This window comes from Solanum lycopersicum, chromosome 1 (assembly GCF_036512215.1).
Source record: "Solanum lycopersicum chromosome 1, SLM_r2.1".
NCBI classification, from domain to species: Eukaryota; Viridiplantae; Streptophyta; class Magnoliopsida; order Solanales; family Solanaceae; genus Solanum; species Solanum lycopersicum.
In genome coordinates this window covers 28,010,336-28,024,531 of record NC_090800.1, presented here as the reverse complement: position 1 = coordinate 28,024,531, position 14,196 = coordinate 28,010,336, and the positions used below count along the sequence as shown (strand labels likewise).

The 14,196-nt window shown below is 36.9% G+C and overlaps 1 protein-coding gene across 1 annotated transcript; it reads right to left on the bottom strand.

Moving 5' to 3' along the window:
* Positions 1-4,146: 4,146 nt before the first annotated feature.
* On the bottom strand, positions 4,147-4,539 carry LOC138341793 (uncharacterized). Its single transcript, XM_069293612.1, has one exon. It carries the CDS (start codon positions 4,537-4,539, stop codon positions 4,147-4,149), a length of 393 nt encoding a protein of 130 aa, XP_069149713.1.
* Between the last annotated feature and the right edge of the window lie 9,657 nt (positions 4,540-14,196).

Below are 14,196 nucleotides of genomic sequence, written 5' to 3'. Positions count from 1 at the left end.
ATTGGATAAGCGGAGAAGTGGAGAAGTTACTTCAACTACCCAGTAAGTCTTCCACTTTACACATTACCTCTTCCAACTATCTATTATCTCCACTACTTACCATGATGGAAAGGTGGGAGTGATGTTAAATACACTTTATTTAATGGTTCCTCTCTATGCCATAAAGATATAGTATTATCCATCAAATTATACATGAAGTATAGGCCAAGAGAGAGAAACAAATTCTAAAGACCAAAAGAAACGACTTCCGCTCAATCAAGTCAAGAATTATAATGGAAGATTCAGGTACGTATTATTGATTAAAATATCATAGTATTCAATATATGTGAAAATCATTTAGTTCTACGATCATGAATAATTGATAGGATTTCTAAATGTTAGATTGTTTATGTTTTCACAATCATTAAAAAATTGTTATATGTTGTATCAAAAGCATTATTTAAGAGCTAGTGATTTTACATAAAATTAATGTTTTCCTTATTTGAAAACGGTAATGGGTTAAGTGAAAATATAATTCTCTATCATGATGTTTTATATTTTGAAATTATGCATATGAGTTTAGTTAATCACCAAAGTCGTTTAATCTTTGCAGAATTAATTCAAAACAATAATGACTAAATTTTTATTCAATTATCCATTATTTTGATGTGTATAACTGATATAACTTATGGATATATTGAAGTTACTGGTTGTAAGATATTTAGGGATCACCCAAAGGTTAATTATTTCATTTGTAGCCATTAAACATTATTTATATAATTTAGATGTGTCGTTAGTTTTATTTATTTTTCCAAATATAATAAATATTATTGACTGAAACATTTAAAATTATAAAATCACGTCAAATTCACATCTAAGCATCATAATGTCTAAAGTTGTATTTTGATGTTTCGCCTAAAGGAGGACGTCAATATACATATAAGAATTTATAAACCATTTTTGAATTTGATAGCAACTTAAAATTCATAACTCAATGTATTAACAAATGATTATATTATATTTGCAGCATTTAATCTTTATTCACATTATTCCTCTGTTACGACCTTAAACGATGTTAACGTCTCAGATTGGTGCGAACAGATCAAATTCAATCTCGGAGTTTTAGATCTTGATGTTGCACTTTACACTGAGAAGCTATCTGCTATTATCGAAACTAACAGTATTGAATAAAGGTCTCATTATAAATATCGGGATCGATCTAACAGAATAGGCATATTGTTTATGCAAATGAGTATTGCTAGCAACATTTAGACTACTCTTCCCAAAACTGAAAATGCAAAAGATTTTCTTAAATTCGTGGAATTAAACTCTTAAATTGCTTATAAATCTCTTGCTGGGACACTAATGGGTAATTTGACCACCATGAATTTCACGCCCTGAGCTACCTCCGAGACGAGGACACGAAACCTAGGACCACAAGTGATCCCAAGCAAACCCTATTTGCATAATCATGAGCATACTAAAGAATAATAAACTGATTCAGAAGCTAATTTATAATTTAATATGAAAAGATGTGGAATACCCATATTCTATTGCTGAAATATTTGAAAACAATTAGTTTAATACAAACGAAATATTAACTCAATACTAAGTTGAACCTAACTATGTCTTAAATAAGCCTCTAAACAAGACTAGAAATACAGGGACAAGACCTAGCTAAATCTAGCAAAAAATGAAATTAAATGATTAGAGACCGAAATAAAACATGACTATTGTCCTCAGATAATGAGGACTCATCACTGAATCTGCTGAACTAGAGATCTAAAGTCGAGCTGTGCGTGATCTGGATGCTGAGATCCTGAACCTTCATCATGAGAAGATATAGCGCACATATGCATTAGTACTTGAAACTTAACAAGCACAAAGGCAAGTATAATAATCTAAGCATGATATACTGAATTTCTAAGCTAATTGAATGCAATGACCAATTTATATCATGCTAAAACTTAATACTTAATATACTTATAAATAGTCAATGTAGAGAGTCTGAATGATCTGTGGGAGCTACTAATAACCAATAATAAAACAACATGAGCTAAATGTGGAGTCTGCTTTATACGCCCATCGAGAGGACCGAATATACCCTGCCAGAGGTATAAAGTCATGCTGGCGTAATCACTAAACAGATTGCCCACAGAGGGGACTTACAATCTACTTGGCTAGTAGTTCTTGGACTATTTGGGTACGTTGAACCCTAGTCCAACTCGGTATTATGATACTCTTATGAATTATGTAAATTTACTTATTATGTGTGAGTTTCTGTAAATACTGGATAGCTCGAAATTGAACATGAAAATTGATAATGCAAAAATTAATCTTGTAATTATGCATTTATAACTGAGGCATGTTTATCTGAAGTGTCTGAAATATCTGACTTAGCATGTGTAATTCAACAACTATAGAAATAAAAAGCTAGGGTTCTGAAATTTATGTGATAATCTAAGTAATAACATGATAATATGATTTGGAATATATATTTAATAAATACATGAAGTTCTATTAAAGTTATAGAAACCCTAAATTTAATCATGACAAAAGAATCAAGAATCTGACTGAAAACTGGGGACCTAATGGCTGAAAGGAACCCACAAGTGAAATCCCACACACCTGGTGATGAAAGCTACAGAAAAAAAGAAGCTTTGGGGCTAGACCTGCTGGATCTTGTGGCGTTCTTGTAATAGGGTTCTTGAGTTTTTTCTCCTCTCTTGGTTTTAATTTTCTAGGTTTTGATTTAATGATTTGACTTGGATATGTTTTAATCATGCTTTTAGGCTTAACCTGACTAAATTCTGAATATTTAGGGTCAAAACGACGGCTATGACTTATGGTCTGTCGTCTTCCCGATGCCCCGTCGTTGGGTCTGTCGTCATGGACTGTTCGACTAACCTTAATTTAAATGGCCATAACGTTTTACTTTGAGGTCTGATTTTAGCAAGGTTTATGGATATGGAAAGATAATTCAATTATCTATCTGTGTGTAGTTAATGGGACACCTAATTCATTTTTTTCTAAAAGTTATGACTATTTGAAGTTGACCCAACTACATTTCTCCTTAACTGTCTGCAAATTTTCCACCTACGGACTGTAGGTCCACCTAAGCACCATGCTATTCATCCCTATATTTTGTCAGAGAGTGGGTGAAGGGGGTCTTGATTGACGGTCACGGACTATGGACCATCGTCTCACCTACCGACCGTAAGTCTGTCCGTCGTCTAAGACTTAACCAATTTTTCCGGGCAGAAATTTTTGGGAGTTTCTGATCCCATCGACGGTTGTGCAGGACGGACCGTGATTCAGGCTACGGTCCGTTGATGCCACCGTTTGTAGCACCTGTAGATTTTTCTGAAAAAATAATTTTTGGTTTGTTTTGGCTACAGGATGTTACATTATCCATCATTTGGGGCCTGTTCGACAGGCCTTTACTAAAATGGGCATACCTTTTTACTCGGAGGTTTGATTTTATCAAGGTCTATGTATATGTAAAGCTAATTCAATTATCTATCTGTGGGTAGGTTATATAACACCTAATTCATTTTGTGGTAAGAGTTAATATTATTTTTAGATTACCCAATTGCATTTCAACTTAACTATCTGCAAATTTTCCACCTACGGTCAGAGCTACGGATCGTAGGTCCACCTACGGACCATGATTGTAATCCCTATCTATTGTCATAGAGTGGGTGAAGGTAGTATTGATTTATGGTGACGGACTACGGAACGTCGTCTGACCTACGCACCGTAAGTTTGTCCATCGTCCAAGATAATTTTTCTGGGTTGAAATTTTGGGGGAGTTTCTTATCCCTTCAATGGTGAGGACGGACCGTGGTTGAGTCTACAGTCCCTCGATGCCAGCGTTGGTAGAACTTGCAGATTTTTCTGAAAAACTATTTTTTGTTCTATTTTGGCTATGGGGTATTACATTATCTCCCCCATGGGAACATTTGTCCTCGAACGAAGACTAAATTAGATTAAATAGAGGGAGAGAGCTGCAAACCCCGCTACTAAACACTGAGAACTGAGTTTCTTACTTAATTGAGTGTTGAGTACATGAAATTACGCTAAAAATGCAAGTACAAACTGAGGGAACATGATTCTAAAACTTAATTTACACATGAATGACTCTAAAACTTTAGAGAAACTATTACCTCAAGCTGGAGTGGAATCGGAAGGAAAGAGGTAAGGACACTTGGCTTTCATGGATGGTTCTGCTTCCCAAGTAGCTCCATCTACAGACTGGCTCCTCCACAAAACCTTGACTGAGGCGTTGTTTTTGTTTCTCAACCTTCCAACTTGACGATCAAGAATCTCAACTGGTACATCCTCATAAGAAAAACTATCTTTCACCACCACACTTTTTAAAGGCACCACAAAGGCTGGATCACGCACACACCTCTTCAAGAGTGAGATGTAGAAGATCGGACACACTGCTGCAAATTCTGCTGGAAAATCTAACTCATATGACACCTTGCAAACCCTTTTCCTAATCTTTTTAGGGCCAACATATCTAGGACAGATCTTCCCTTTCTTTCCCAATCTCATCACCCCTTTCGTAGGTGAGACGTTCAAAAAACCCAATCATCTACTTGGAACTCTAGTTCCCTTCTCGTTACATCTTCCTAAGATTTCTAACGAGTTTGGGTTGTCTTAAGTCTATCTCTAATGAGTTGTAATTTCTCAATAGCATAAACGACTGAATTTGGCCCTATCAAAGCTGCTTCACCAACTTCAAACCAACCAATAGGACATCTATATCTACGCCCATATAAAGCCTCCTTAGGGGCCATCTGAATGCTGGAATGATAGCTATTATTGTAGGCAAACTAAATAAGAGGAAGGTGATCATCCCAACTACCTTAGAAATCGATGACACAAGTTCTCAACGTATCCTCTAAGGTCTTAACAATACGTTTTGCCTACCCATCTGTCTGTGGATAAAATGTTATACTAAGGTTAACTTGAGTACCAAGACCTTTCTGAAATGACTTCCAGAAATGAGAGGTAAACTGAGGACCTCAATCTGAGATGATAGAAAAAGGAACCCCATGCAACCTTACAATTTCATTCATGTAAAGCTTGGAAAAGTCCTTGGCCAAATATGTAGTCTTGACCTCCAAGAAGCTATAAGACTTAATCATCCTATCAACTATCACCCCAATGGATTATTTGTTTGCGAGTTCGTGGTAATCGTGTGATGAAGTCCATATTTATCAAATCCCACTTCCATTTAGGAATATCAATCTCTTGATTCATACCTCCTACTTTTTGATGTTCTACATTGACTTTCTGGAAATTGGGGCACTTACTTACAAAATCTTTTATATCTCTCTTCATGCCATTCCACCAGTAGACTTCTCGAAGATGCAGAACATCTTAGTGGCACCTGGATGAATAGAATACCTAGAGTTATGGGCTTCTGCAAAAATGTGTTTTCTGAATTTGCCCATATCAGAAATACATAATCTACCCTGGTAGCGAAGAGCATCATCTCCCCCTTTGGAGAAAACCTCCACTCATTTATTATGGACTGCACCCCTAAGCTAAAGCAAGATTGGGTCACTGTCTTTCTTTTCCATAACCTCTACTACCAAAGATGATTCAGCCCCATTCTGAACTGTTACACCGCTGTCTGATATGCTCATACGATGAAGTGCCAAGCGAGTAATCCAGTGAACATCTTTACTATCTCCTTCCTTTCTTCCTCAATATGGGCTGCACTACCAATAGATAATATACTAAAAGCATCTACTACTACATTCTCCTTACAGAGATGGTACTGCACACTCATATCATAATCTAAGCATGATATACTGAATTTCTAAGCTAATTGAATGCAATGACCAATTTATATCATGCTAAAACTTAATACTTAATATACTTATAAATAGTCAATGTAGAGAGTCTGAATGATCTGTGGGAGCTATTAATAACCAATAATAAAACAACATGAGCTAAATGTGGAGTCTGCTTTATACGCCCATCGAGAGGACCGAATATACCCTGCTAGAGGTATAAAGTCATGCTGGCGTAATCACTAAACAGATTGCCCACAGAGGGGACTTACAATCTACTTGGCTAGTAGTTCTTGGACTATTTGGGTACGTTGAACCCTAGTCCAACTCGGTATTATGATACTCCTATGAATTATGTAAATTTATATATTATGTGTGAGTTTCTGTAAATAATGGATAGCTCGAAATTGAACATGAAAATTGATAATGCAAAAATTAATCTTGTAATTATGCATTTATAACTGAGGCATGTTTATCTGAAGTGTCTAAAATATCTGACTTAGCATGTGTAATTCAACAACTATAGAAATAAAAAGCTAGGGTTCTGAAATTCATGTGATAATCTAAGTAATAACATGATAATATGATTTGGAATATATATTTAATAAATACATGAAGTTCTATTAAAGTTATAGAAACCCTAAATTTAATCATGACAAGAGAATCAAGAATCTGACTGAAAACTGGGGACCTAATGGCTGAAAGGAACCCACAAGTGAAATCCCACACACCTGGTGATGAAAGCTACAGAAAAAAAGAAGCTTTGGGGCTAGACCTGCTGGATCTTGTGGCGTTCTTGTACTAGGGTTCTTGAGTTTTTTCTCCTCTCTTGCTTTTAATTTTCTAGGTTTTGATTTAATGATTTGACTTGAATATGTTTTAATCATGCTTTTAGGCTTAACCTGACTAAATTCTGAATATTTAGGGTCAAAACGACGGCTATGACTTATGGTGTGTCGTCTTCCCGATGCCCCGTCGTTGGGTCTGTCGTCATGGACTGTTCGACTGACCTTAATTTAAATGGCCATAACGTTTTACTCTGAGGTCTGATTTTAGCAAGGTTTATGGATATGGAAAGATAATTCAATTATCTATTTGTGTGTAGTTAATGGGACACCTGATTCATTTTTTTCTAAAAGTTATGACTATTTGAAGTTGACCCAACTACATTTCTCCTTAATTGTCTGCAAATTTTCCACCTACGGACCGTAGGTCCACCTAAGCACCATGCTATTCATCCCTATATTTTGTCAGAGAGTGGGTGAAGGGGGTCTTGATCGACGGTCACGGACTATGGACCATCGTCTCACCTACCGACCGTAAGTCTGTCCGTCGTCTAAGACTTAACAAATTTTTCCGGGCTGAAATTTTTGGGAGTTTCTGATCCCATCGACGGTTGTGCAGGACGGACCATGATTCAGGCTACGGTCCGTTGATGCCACCGTTTTTAGCACCTGTAGATTTTTCTGAAAAACTAATTTTTGGTTTGTTTTGGCTACAGGGTGTTACATTATCCATCATTTGGGGCCTGTTCGACAGGCCATTACTAAAATGGGCATACCTTTTTACTCGGAGGTTTGATTTTAGCAAGGTTTGTATATATGGAAAGCTAATTAAATTATCTATCAGTGGGTAGGTTATATAACAGCTAATTCATTTTGTGGTAAGAGTTAATATTATTTTCAGATTACCCAATTGCATTTCAACTTAACTATCTGCAAATTTTCCACCTACGGTCAGAGCTATGGATCGTAGGTCCACCTACGGACCATGATTGTAATCCCTATCTATTGTCATAGAGTGGGTGAAGTTAGTATTGATTTATGGTGACGGACTACAGAACGTCGTCTGACCTACGCACCGTAAGTTTGTCCATCTTCCAAGACAATTTTTCTGGGCTGAAATTTTGGGGGAGTTTCTTATCCCTTCAATGGTGAGGACGGACCGTGGTTGAGTCTACATTCCCTCGATGCCAGCGTTGGTAGAACTTGCAGATTTTTCTGAAAAACTATTTTTTGTTCTATTTTGGCTATTGGGTATTACATTATCTCCCCCATGGGAACATTTGTCCTCGAACGAAGACTAAATTAGATTAAATAGAGGGAGAGAGCTGCAAACCCCGCTACTAAACACTGAGAACTGAGTTTCTTACTTAATTGAGTGTTGAGTACATGAAATTACGCTAAAAATGCAAGTACAAACTGAGGGAACATGATTCTAAAACTTAATTTACACATGAATGACTCTAAAACTTTAGAGAAACTATTACCTCAAGCTGGAGTGGAATCGGAAGGAAAGAGATAAGGACACTTGGCTTTCATGGATGGTTCTGCTTCCCAAGTAGCTCCATCTACATACTGGCTCCTCCACAAAACCTTGACTGAGGCGTTGTTTTAGTTTCTCAACCTTCCAACTTGACGATCAAGAATCTCAACTGGTACATCCTCATAACAAAAACTATCTTGCACCACCACACTTTTTAAAGGCACCACACAGGCTGGATCACGCACACACTTCTTCAAGAGTGAGATGTAGAAGATCGGACAAACTGCTGCAAATTCTACTGGAAAATCTAACTCATATGACACCTTGCAAACCCTTTTCCTAATCTTTTTAGGGCCAACATATCTAGGACAGATCTTCCCTTTCTTTCCCAATCTCATCACCCCTTTCATAGGTAAGACGTTCAAAAAACCCAATCATCTACTTGGAACTCTAGTTCCCTTCTCGTTACATCTTCCTAAGATTTCTAACAAGTTTGGGTTGTGTTAAGTCTATCTCTAATGAGTTGCAATTTCTCAATAGCATAAACGACTGAATTCGGCCCTACCAAAGCTGCTTCACCAACTTCAAACCAACCAATAGGACATCTATATCTACGCCCATATAACGCCTCCTTAGGGGCCATCTGAATGCTGGAATGATAGCTATTATTGTAGGCAAACTAAATAAGAGAAAGGTGATCATCCCAACTACCTTAGAAATCGATGACACAAGTTCTCAACGTATCCTCTAAGGTCTTAACAATACGTTTTGCCTACCCATCTGTCTGTGGATAAAATGTTATACTAAGGTTAACTTGAGTACCAAGACCTTTCTGAAATGACTTCCAGAAATGAGAGGTAAACTGAGGACCTCAATCTGAGATGATAGAAAAAGGAACCCCATGCAACCTTACAATTTCATTCATGTAAAGCTTGGAAAAGTCCTTGGCCAAATATGTAGTCTTGACCGCCAAGAAGCTATAAGACTTAATCATCCTATCAACTATCACCCAAATGGATTATTTGTTTGCGAGTACGTGGTAATCGTGTGATGAAGTCCATATTTATCAAATCCCACTTCCATTTAGGAATATCAATCTCTTGATTCATACCTCCTACTTTTTGATGTTCTACATTGACTTTCTGGAAATTGGGGCACTTACTTACAAAATCTTTTATATCTCTCTTCATGCCATTCCACCAGTAGACTTCTCGAAGATGCAGAATATCTTAGTGGCACCTGGATGAATAGAATACCTAGAGTTATGGGCTTCTGCAAAAATGTGTTGTCTGAACTTGCCCATATCAGAAATACACAATCTACCCTGGTAGCGAAGAGCATCATCTCCCCCTTTGGAGAAAACCTCCACTCATTTATTATGGACTGCACCCCTAAGCTAAAGCAAGATTGGGTCACTGTCTTTCTTTTCCATAACCTCTACTACCAAAGACGATTCAGCCCCATTCTGAACTGCTACACTGCTGTCTGATAAGCTCATACGACGAAGTGCCAAGCGAGTAATCCAGTGAACATCTTTACTATCTCCTTCCTTTCTTCCTCAATATGGGCTGCACTACCCATAGATAATATACTAAAAGCATCTACTACTACATTCTCCTTACAAAGATGGTACTGGACACTCATATCATAATCCTTAAGGAACTGAAGCCATCTCCTCTAGAGAAGATTCAACTCCTTCTTGGTGAACACATACTGAAGGATGTTATGGTCAGTGAACACATCTACGTGAAAACCATACAAGTAGTGTTTCCAGATCTTGAGTGCAATTATCACTGCTTCAAGCTCGAGGTCATGAGTTGGATAGTTTTTCTCATGAACCTGAAGTTGCCTAGAGGCATAAGCTAATAGCTTACCTCGCTGCATCAACCCATAATCTAGGCCAACTCTTGATGCATCACAATAGATAACATAACCATCTGAACCCTATGGTAGAGTCAAGACAGAAGCTGTAGTACATCTAGTTTTCAATTCTGCAATGCTTTTCTCACAATCATATGACTAGTGGAATTTGACCATCTTCTGAGTCAACGTAGTCAATGGTGAGGTTATCGATGAAAATCCTTCCACAAACCTTCTGTAATAACCAGCTAGATCGAAGAAACTTTTGATATCTGTAGAAGAGGTAGGTCTGGGCCACTGTTTCACTGCTTCTTTCTTCTGCGAATCCACTCGGATCTCTTCGCTAGATACAATGTGATCAAGAAAAGCAACATATTGCAACCAGAACTCACATTTACTAAACTTAGTGAATAATTGGCGATCCTTGAGACTCTGCAGAACAACTCTCAAATGACTGACATATTATTCTTTACACTTAGAGTAAATGAGGATATCATCAATAAAGATGATAAAGAACAAGTCCAAGTATTGTTTGAAAACTTTGTTCATCAAATCCATGAAAGCTGCATGAGGATTAGTTAGTCCAAATGACATAACTACAAATTTATAATGACTATACCGAGTTATTAAGGTGATTTTTAGAATGTCAGCTGATGATAACCCGATCTGAGGTCGATCTTTGGGAAATGGCTAGCACCCTGAAGTTGGTCAAATAAGTCATTATTCATGGGGATGTGATACTTATTTTTGATTGTTACCTTGTTCAACTATCTATAGTCAATGCACATTCTGAGAGAACTATCTTTATTCCTTACGAACAACATTGGTTCACCTCATGGTGAAATACTAGGTCTAATGAAGCCCTTATCTAGAAGGTCTTTCAAATTCACTTTAAATTCCTTAAGCTCTGCTGGAGCCATTATGTAAGAAGGAATAGAAATAGGCTGGGTATCTAGAAGGAGATCAATTCCAAAGTTGATTTCCCTTTCGGGAGGGACTCCGAGAAGATCTTGTTGAAATACTTCTAGAAATTCACAGACTACTTGATATGACTCAAGAGTTGGGGTTTCAAGGCTAGAATGCTTAATCCAAACTAGATGATAGAGATAACACTTAGATATCATATTTCTGCTGTTAAGGTAAGAAATAAATCGACCCATAGGCGCTAAGCTACTAGACTTCCATTCTAAGAGTGGTTCGTCTGGAAATTGAAAACGAACATCCTAGTTCTATGATCGACTGAGGCATAATAGGAGTGTAACCAATCCATGCCTAGAATGACATCAAAGTTTACCATTTCTAACTCTACTAGATTTGTTGAGGTCACTTTCTGAGAGACTGTGATAGGGCTAACAGTATACTCCTCTAGCTATGACTGGGTCACCCACTAGAGTAGAGACTGAGAAAGGTGATGAGAGACTTTCTAGACTAACACTGAATTGGACTTCTATACTGAGTTACAAAAGACAAAGTCATGTCTGTTGTCTTTCCACTGAGTTAACCATATGTGAGTCACATCCTTGAGTTTGTAGGATGGAAGTCTCACCTACCACTACCAGTTACTGACATCACACCAAATATTTTCTTGACCTCATCAATCAACTTTTATGGGTCCTTACAAACTTGCGACCCTAAAAACCTAGGCGGATTAATCCTAACAAAATCACAAACTCTGGATACCACTAATAATCATTTCTATTAGTAGGAACTACAACCTACTAATCGTTCTAGTTTGTCATACTCTGAGCCAAAAGTTGAATTATCATTATGAAACTCTATATTAGAACTTTGTTATCTAATACTAGAGGAACTGCGTGAGCATTGCGTGCATTAGTATTCCATGCCCTCAGCTCTACAAGAAGGCATGATCTTCAATGTACAACATCAAGTGAGAATGGAATCTTATCATACCTAACGCACGATAAGAGTAACAAAAAAGTGATGTTTTTCCTAAAACATTTTATAGTTTCCGTCTCATTAGATGTGGTACACTTCACACCAATGAAGTAGACTCTACTTAGTGCGGCTTTTTAGAAATTCTAGGACACATAAACCTAGTGTTGTAATACCAAGTTTTGTCACGCCTCGAGCTACCCTCGTGACGCGAATACCGAACCTAGAACCACAAGGGATCCCAAGCTAACCATGCTGACATGATCATGAGCATACTAAAAAATAATAAACTGATGCGGAAGCTAAATCATAATTTAATCTTAAATGATGGGGAATACTCATATTCTATAGCTGAGATATTTTAAATGAATGAGTTTAATACAAAGAAAATATTAACTTAATAATAAGATGAATCTAAGTATGTCTGAAATAAGACTCTAAACTAGACTAGAAATACTAGGACAAGCCCCAGCTAAATCTTGAAAAAACCGAAACTAAATGACTAAAGACTGAAATAAAACTCATGACTATTGTCCTCAGAGAATGAGGACTCACCACTGAATCTGCTGAACTTGAGATCTAAAGTAAATCTATGCGTTATCCGGATTCTTAGAATCGGAACCTACATCACGAGAAGATGTAGCTCACATATGCATTTGTACTTGAAAGGTACTTAGCATGTAGGATAGAAATAAGCTAAAATAAAACATAGCTGAACAAGCACAAAGGCAAGTATAATAATGTGAACATGATATATTGAATTTCTAAGCTAACTAAATGCAATGACCAATTTACAACATGCTGAAACTAAATACTGAATATACTGATAAAGGCCAGTTCACAGAGTCTGAATGATATGTGGGAGATACTAATATCTGATAATAAAACCATATGTGCTAAATGTGGAGTCCGATGTATACGCCCCATTGGGAGGACCCAGTATACCCTTACCAGAGGTAAAAAGGCATGCTGGCGTGATCACTAAATTAATTACCCATAGAGGGGACTTACAACCTACTTGGCTAATAGTTATGGGACTATTTGGGCACGCTGAACCCTAGTCCAACTCGGTATTATTCTACTCCCATGAATTCTGTAAATTTACTGAGTATGTCTGAGTTTCTGTAAATAGTGGATAGCTCGAAATTGAACATGCAAACCGAGAATGCAACAAATAATCTGGTAATTATGCATTTATAACTGAGGCATGTGTATCTGAAGTGTTTGAAATGTTTGACCTAGGATGTGTAATTCAAGAACTAAAGAAATACAAAGCTAGGGTTCTGAAATTCACGTGATAATCTATGTAATAACATGATAATATGTTTTGGAACACATATTTAATAAATTCATGAAGTTCTATCAAAGTTCTAGAAACCCTAGATTTGATCATGACAAGAGAATCAATAATCTGACTGAAAACTAGGGACCCAATGGGTGAAAGGAACCCAGTAGTGAAATCCCACATACCTAGTGATGAAATATACAGAAAATACTTAAGTTTCAGGGCTCGAACTGCTGGAGCTTGTGCACATTTTTCTGAAAAACTAATTTTTGGTCTGATTTGGCTATGGGGTGTTACAATGAAGTTTGATGGTTTACATACCATGCATGATCATGTCATCGAAATGACAAACGTATCAGCAAGACTCAAGTCTCTGAGAATGGAAATGGAACAAAATTTCTTTGTACAATTCATTATCAACTCATTATAGTCTGAGTATGAGCCTTTCCAAATAAACTACAACACCATGAAAGACAAATTGAACGTGCATGTATCGTATGGAATGTCGGTTCAGGAGGAAGTAAGGCTCAATAATAAAGGAACCCACTCCATTAACCTTGTAAGTCATCAAGGAGTTGGAAATAAAGGAAAAAAACATGCTAATGGAAAATAGAGGCACCATAATGTTAATGAGTCCTCCTCTCAAGTACATAAGAAGGAAAAGTGTAGTTTCTGTGGAAAATCTGGACACTTTCATAGAGATTGCCTTAAATTTAAGTCATGGTTTGAGAAAAAAGGTAAGCCTAGTGCTTTTACATGTCTCGAATCAAATTAAACTGAAGTTCCTTATAATACTTGGTGGATTCACTCAGATTGTACTATTCATGTTTCTATACGATGCAGGTTTTCCTTACAACACAAACCATAAACCAGAATGAAAGATATGTGTAAATGGGGAGTAGAGTGAAGGCTCCAAATAAATATATAGGAAATGACCGTTTGATCCTTGATACTCGGAGACAATTAGATTTACTTTAAACTTTTAATGTACCTTCTCTTTCGAGAAATTTAGGTTCTTTGTCTAAGTTAGATAAGACTGGATACTCTTTTAATTTTGGTAATGGATATTTTAGTCTGTTTAAACATAATTATCGCATTTGTACT

What these genes read in the sequence shown, in the direction of transcription:
- LOC138341793 (XM_069293612.1), bottom strand. Translation starts at nt 4,539, where the DNA reads ATGAGATTGGGAAAGAAAGGGAAGATCTGTCCTAGATATGTTGGCCCT.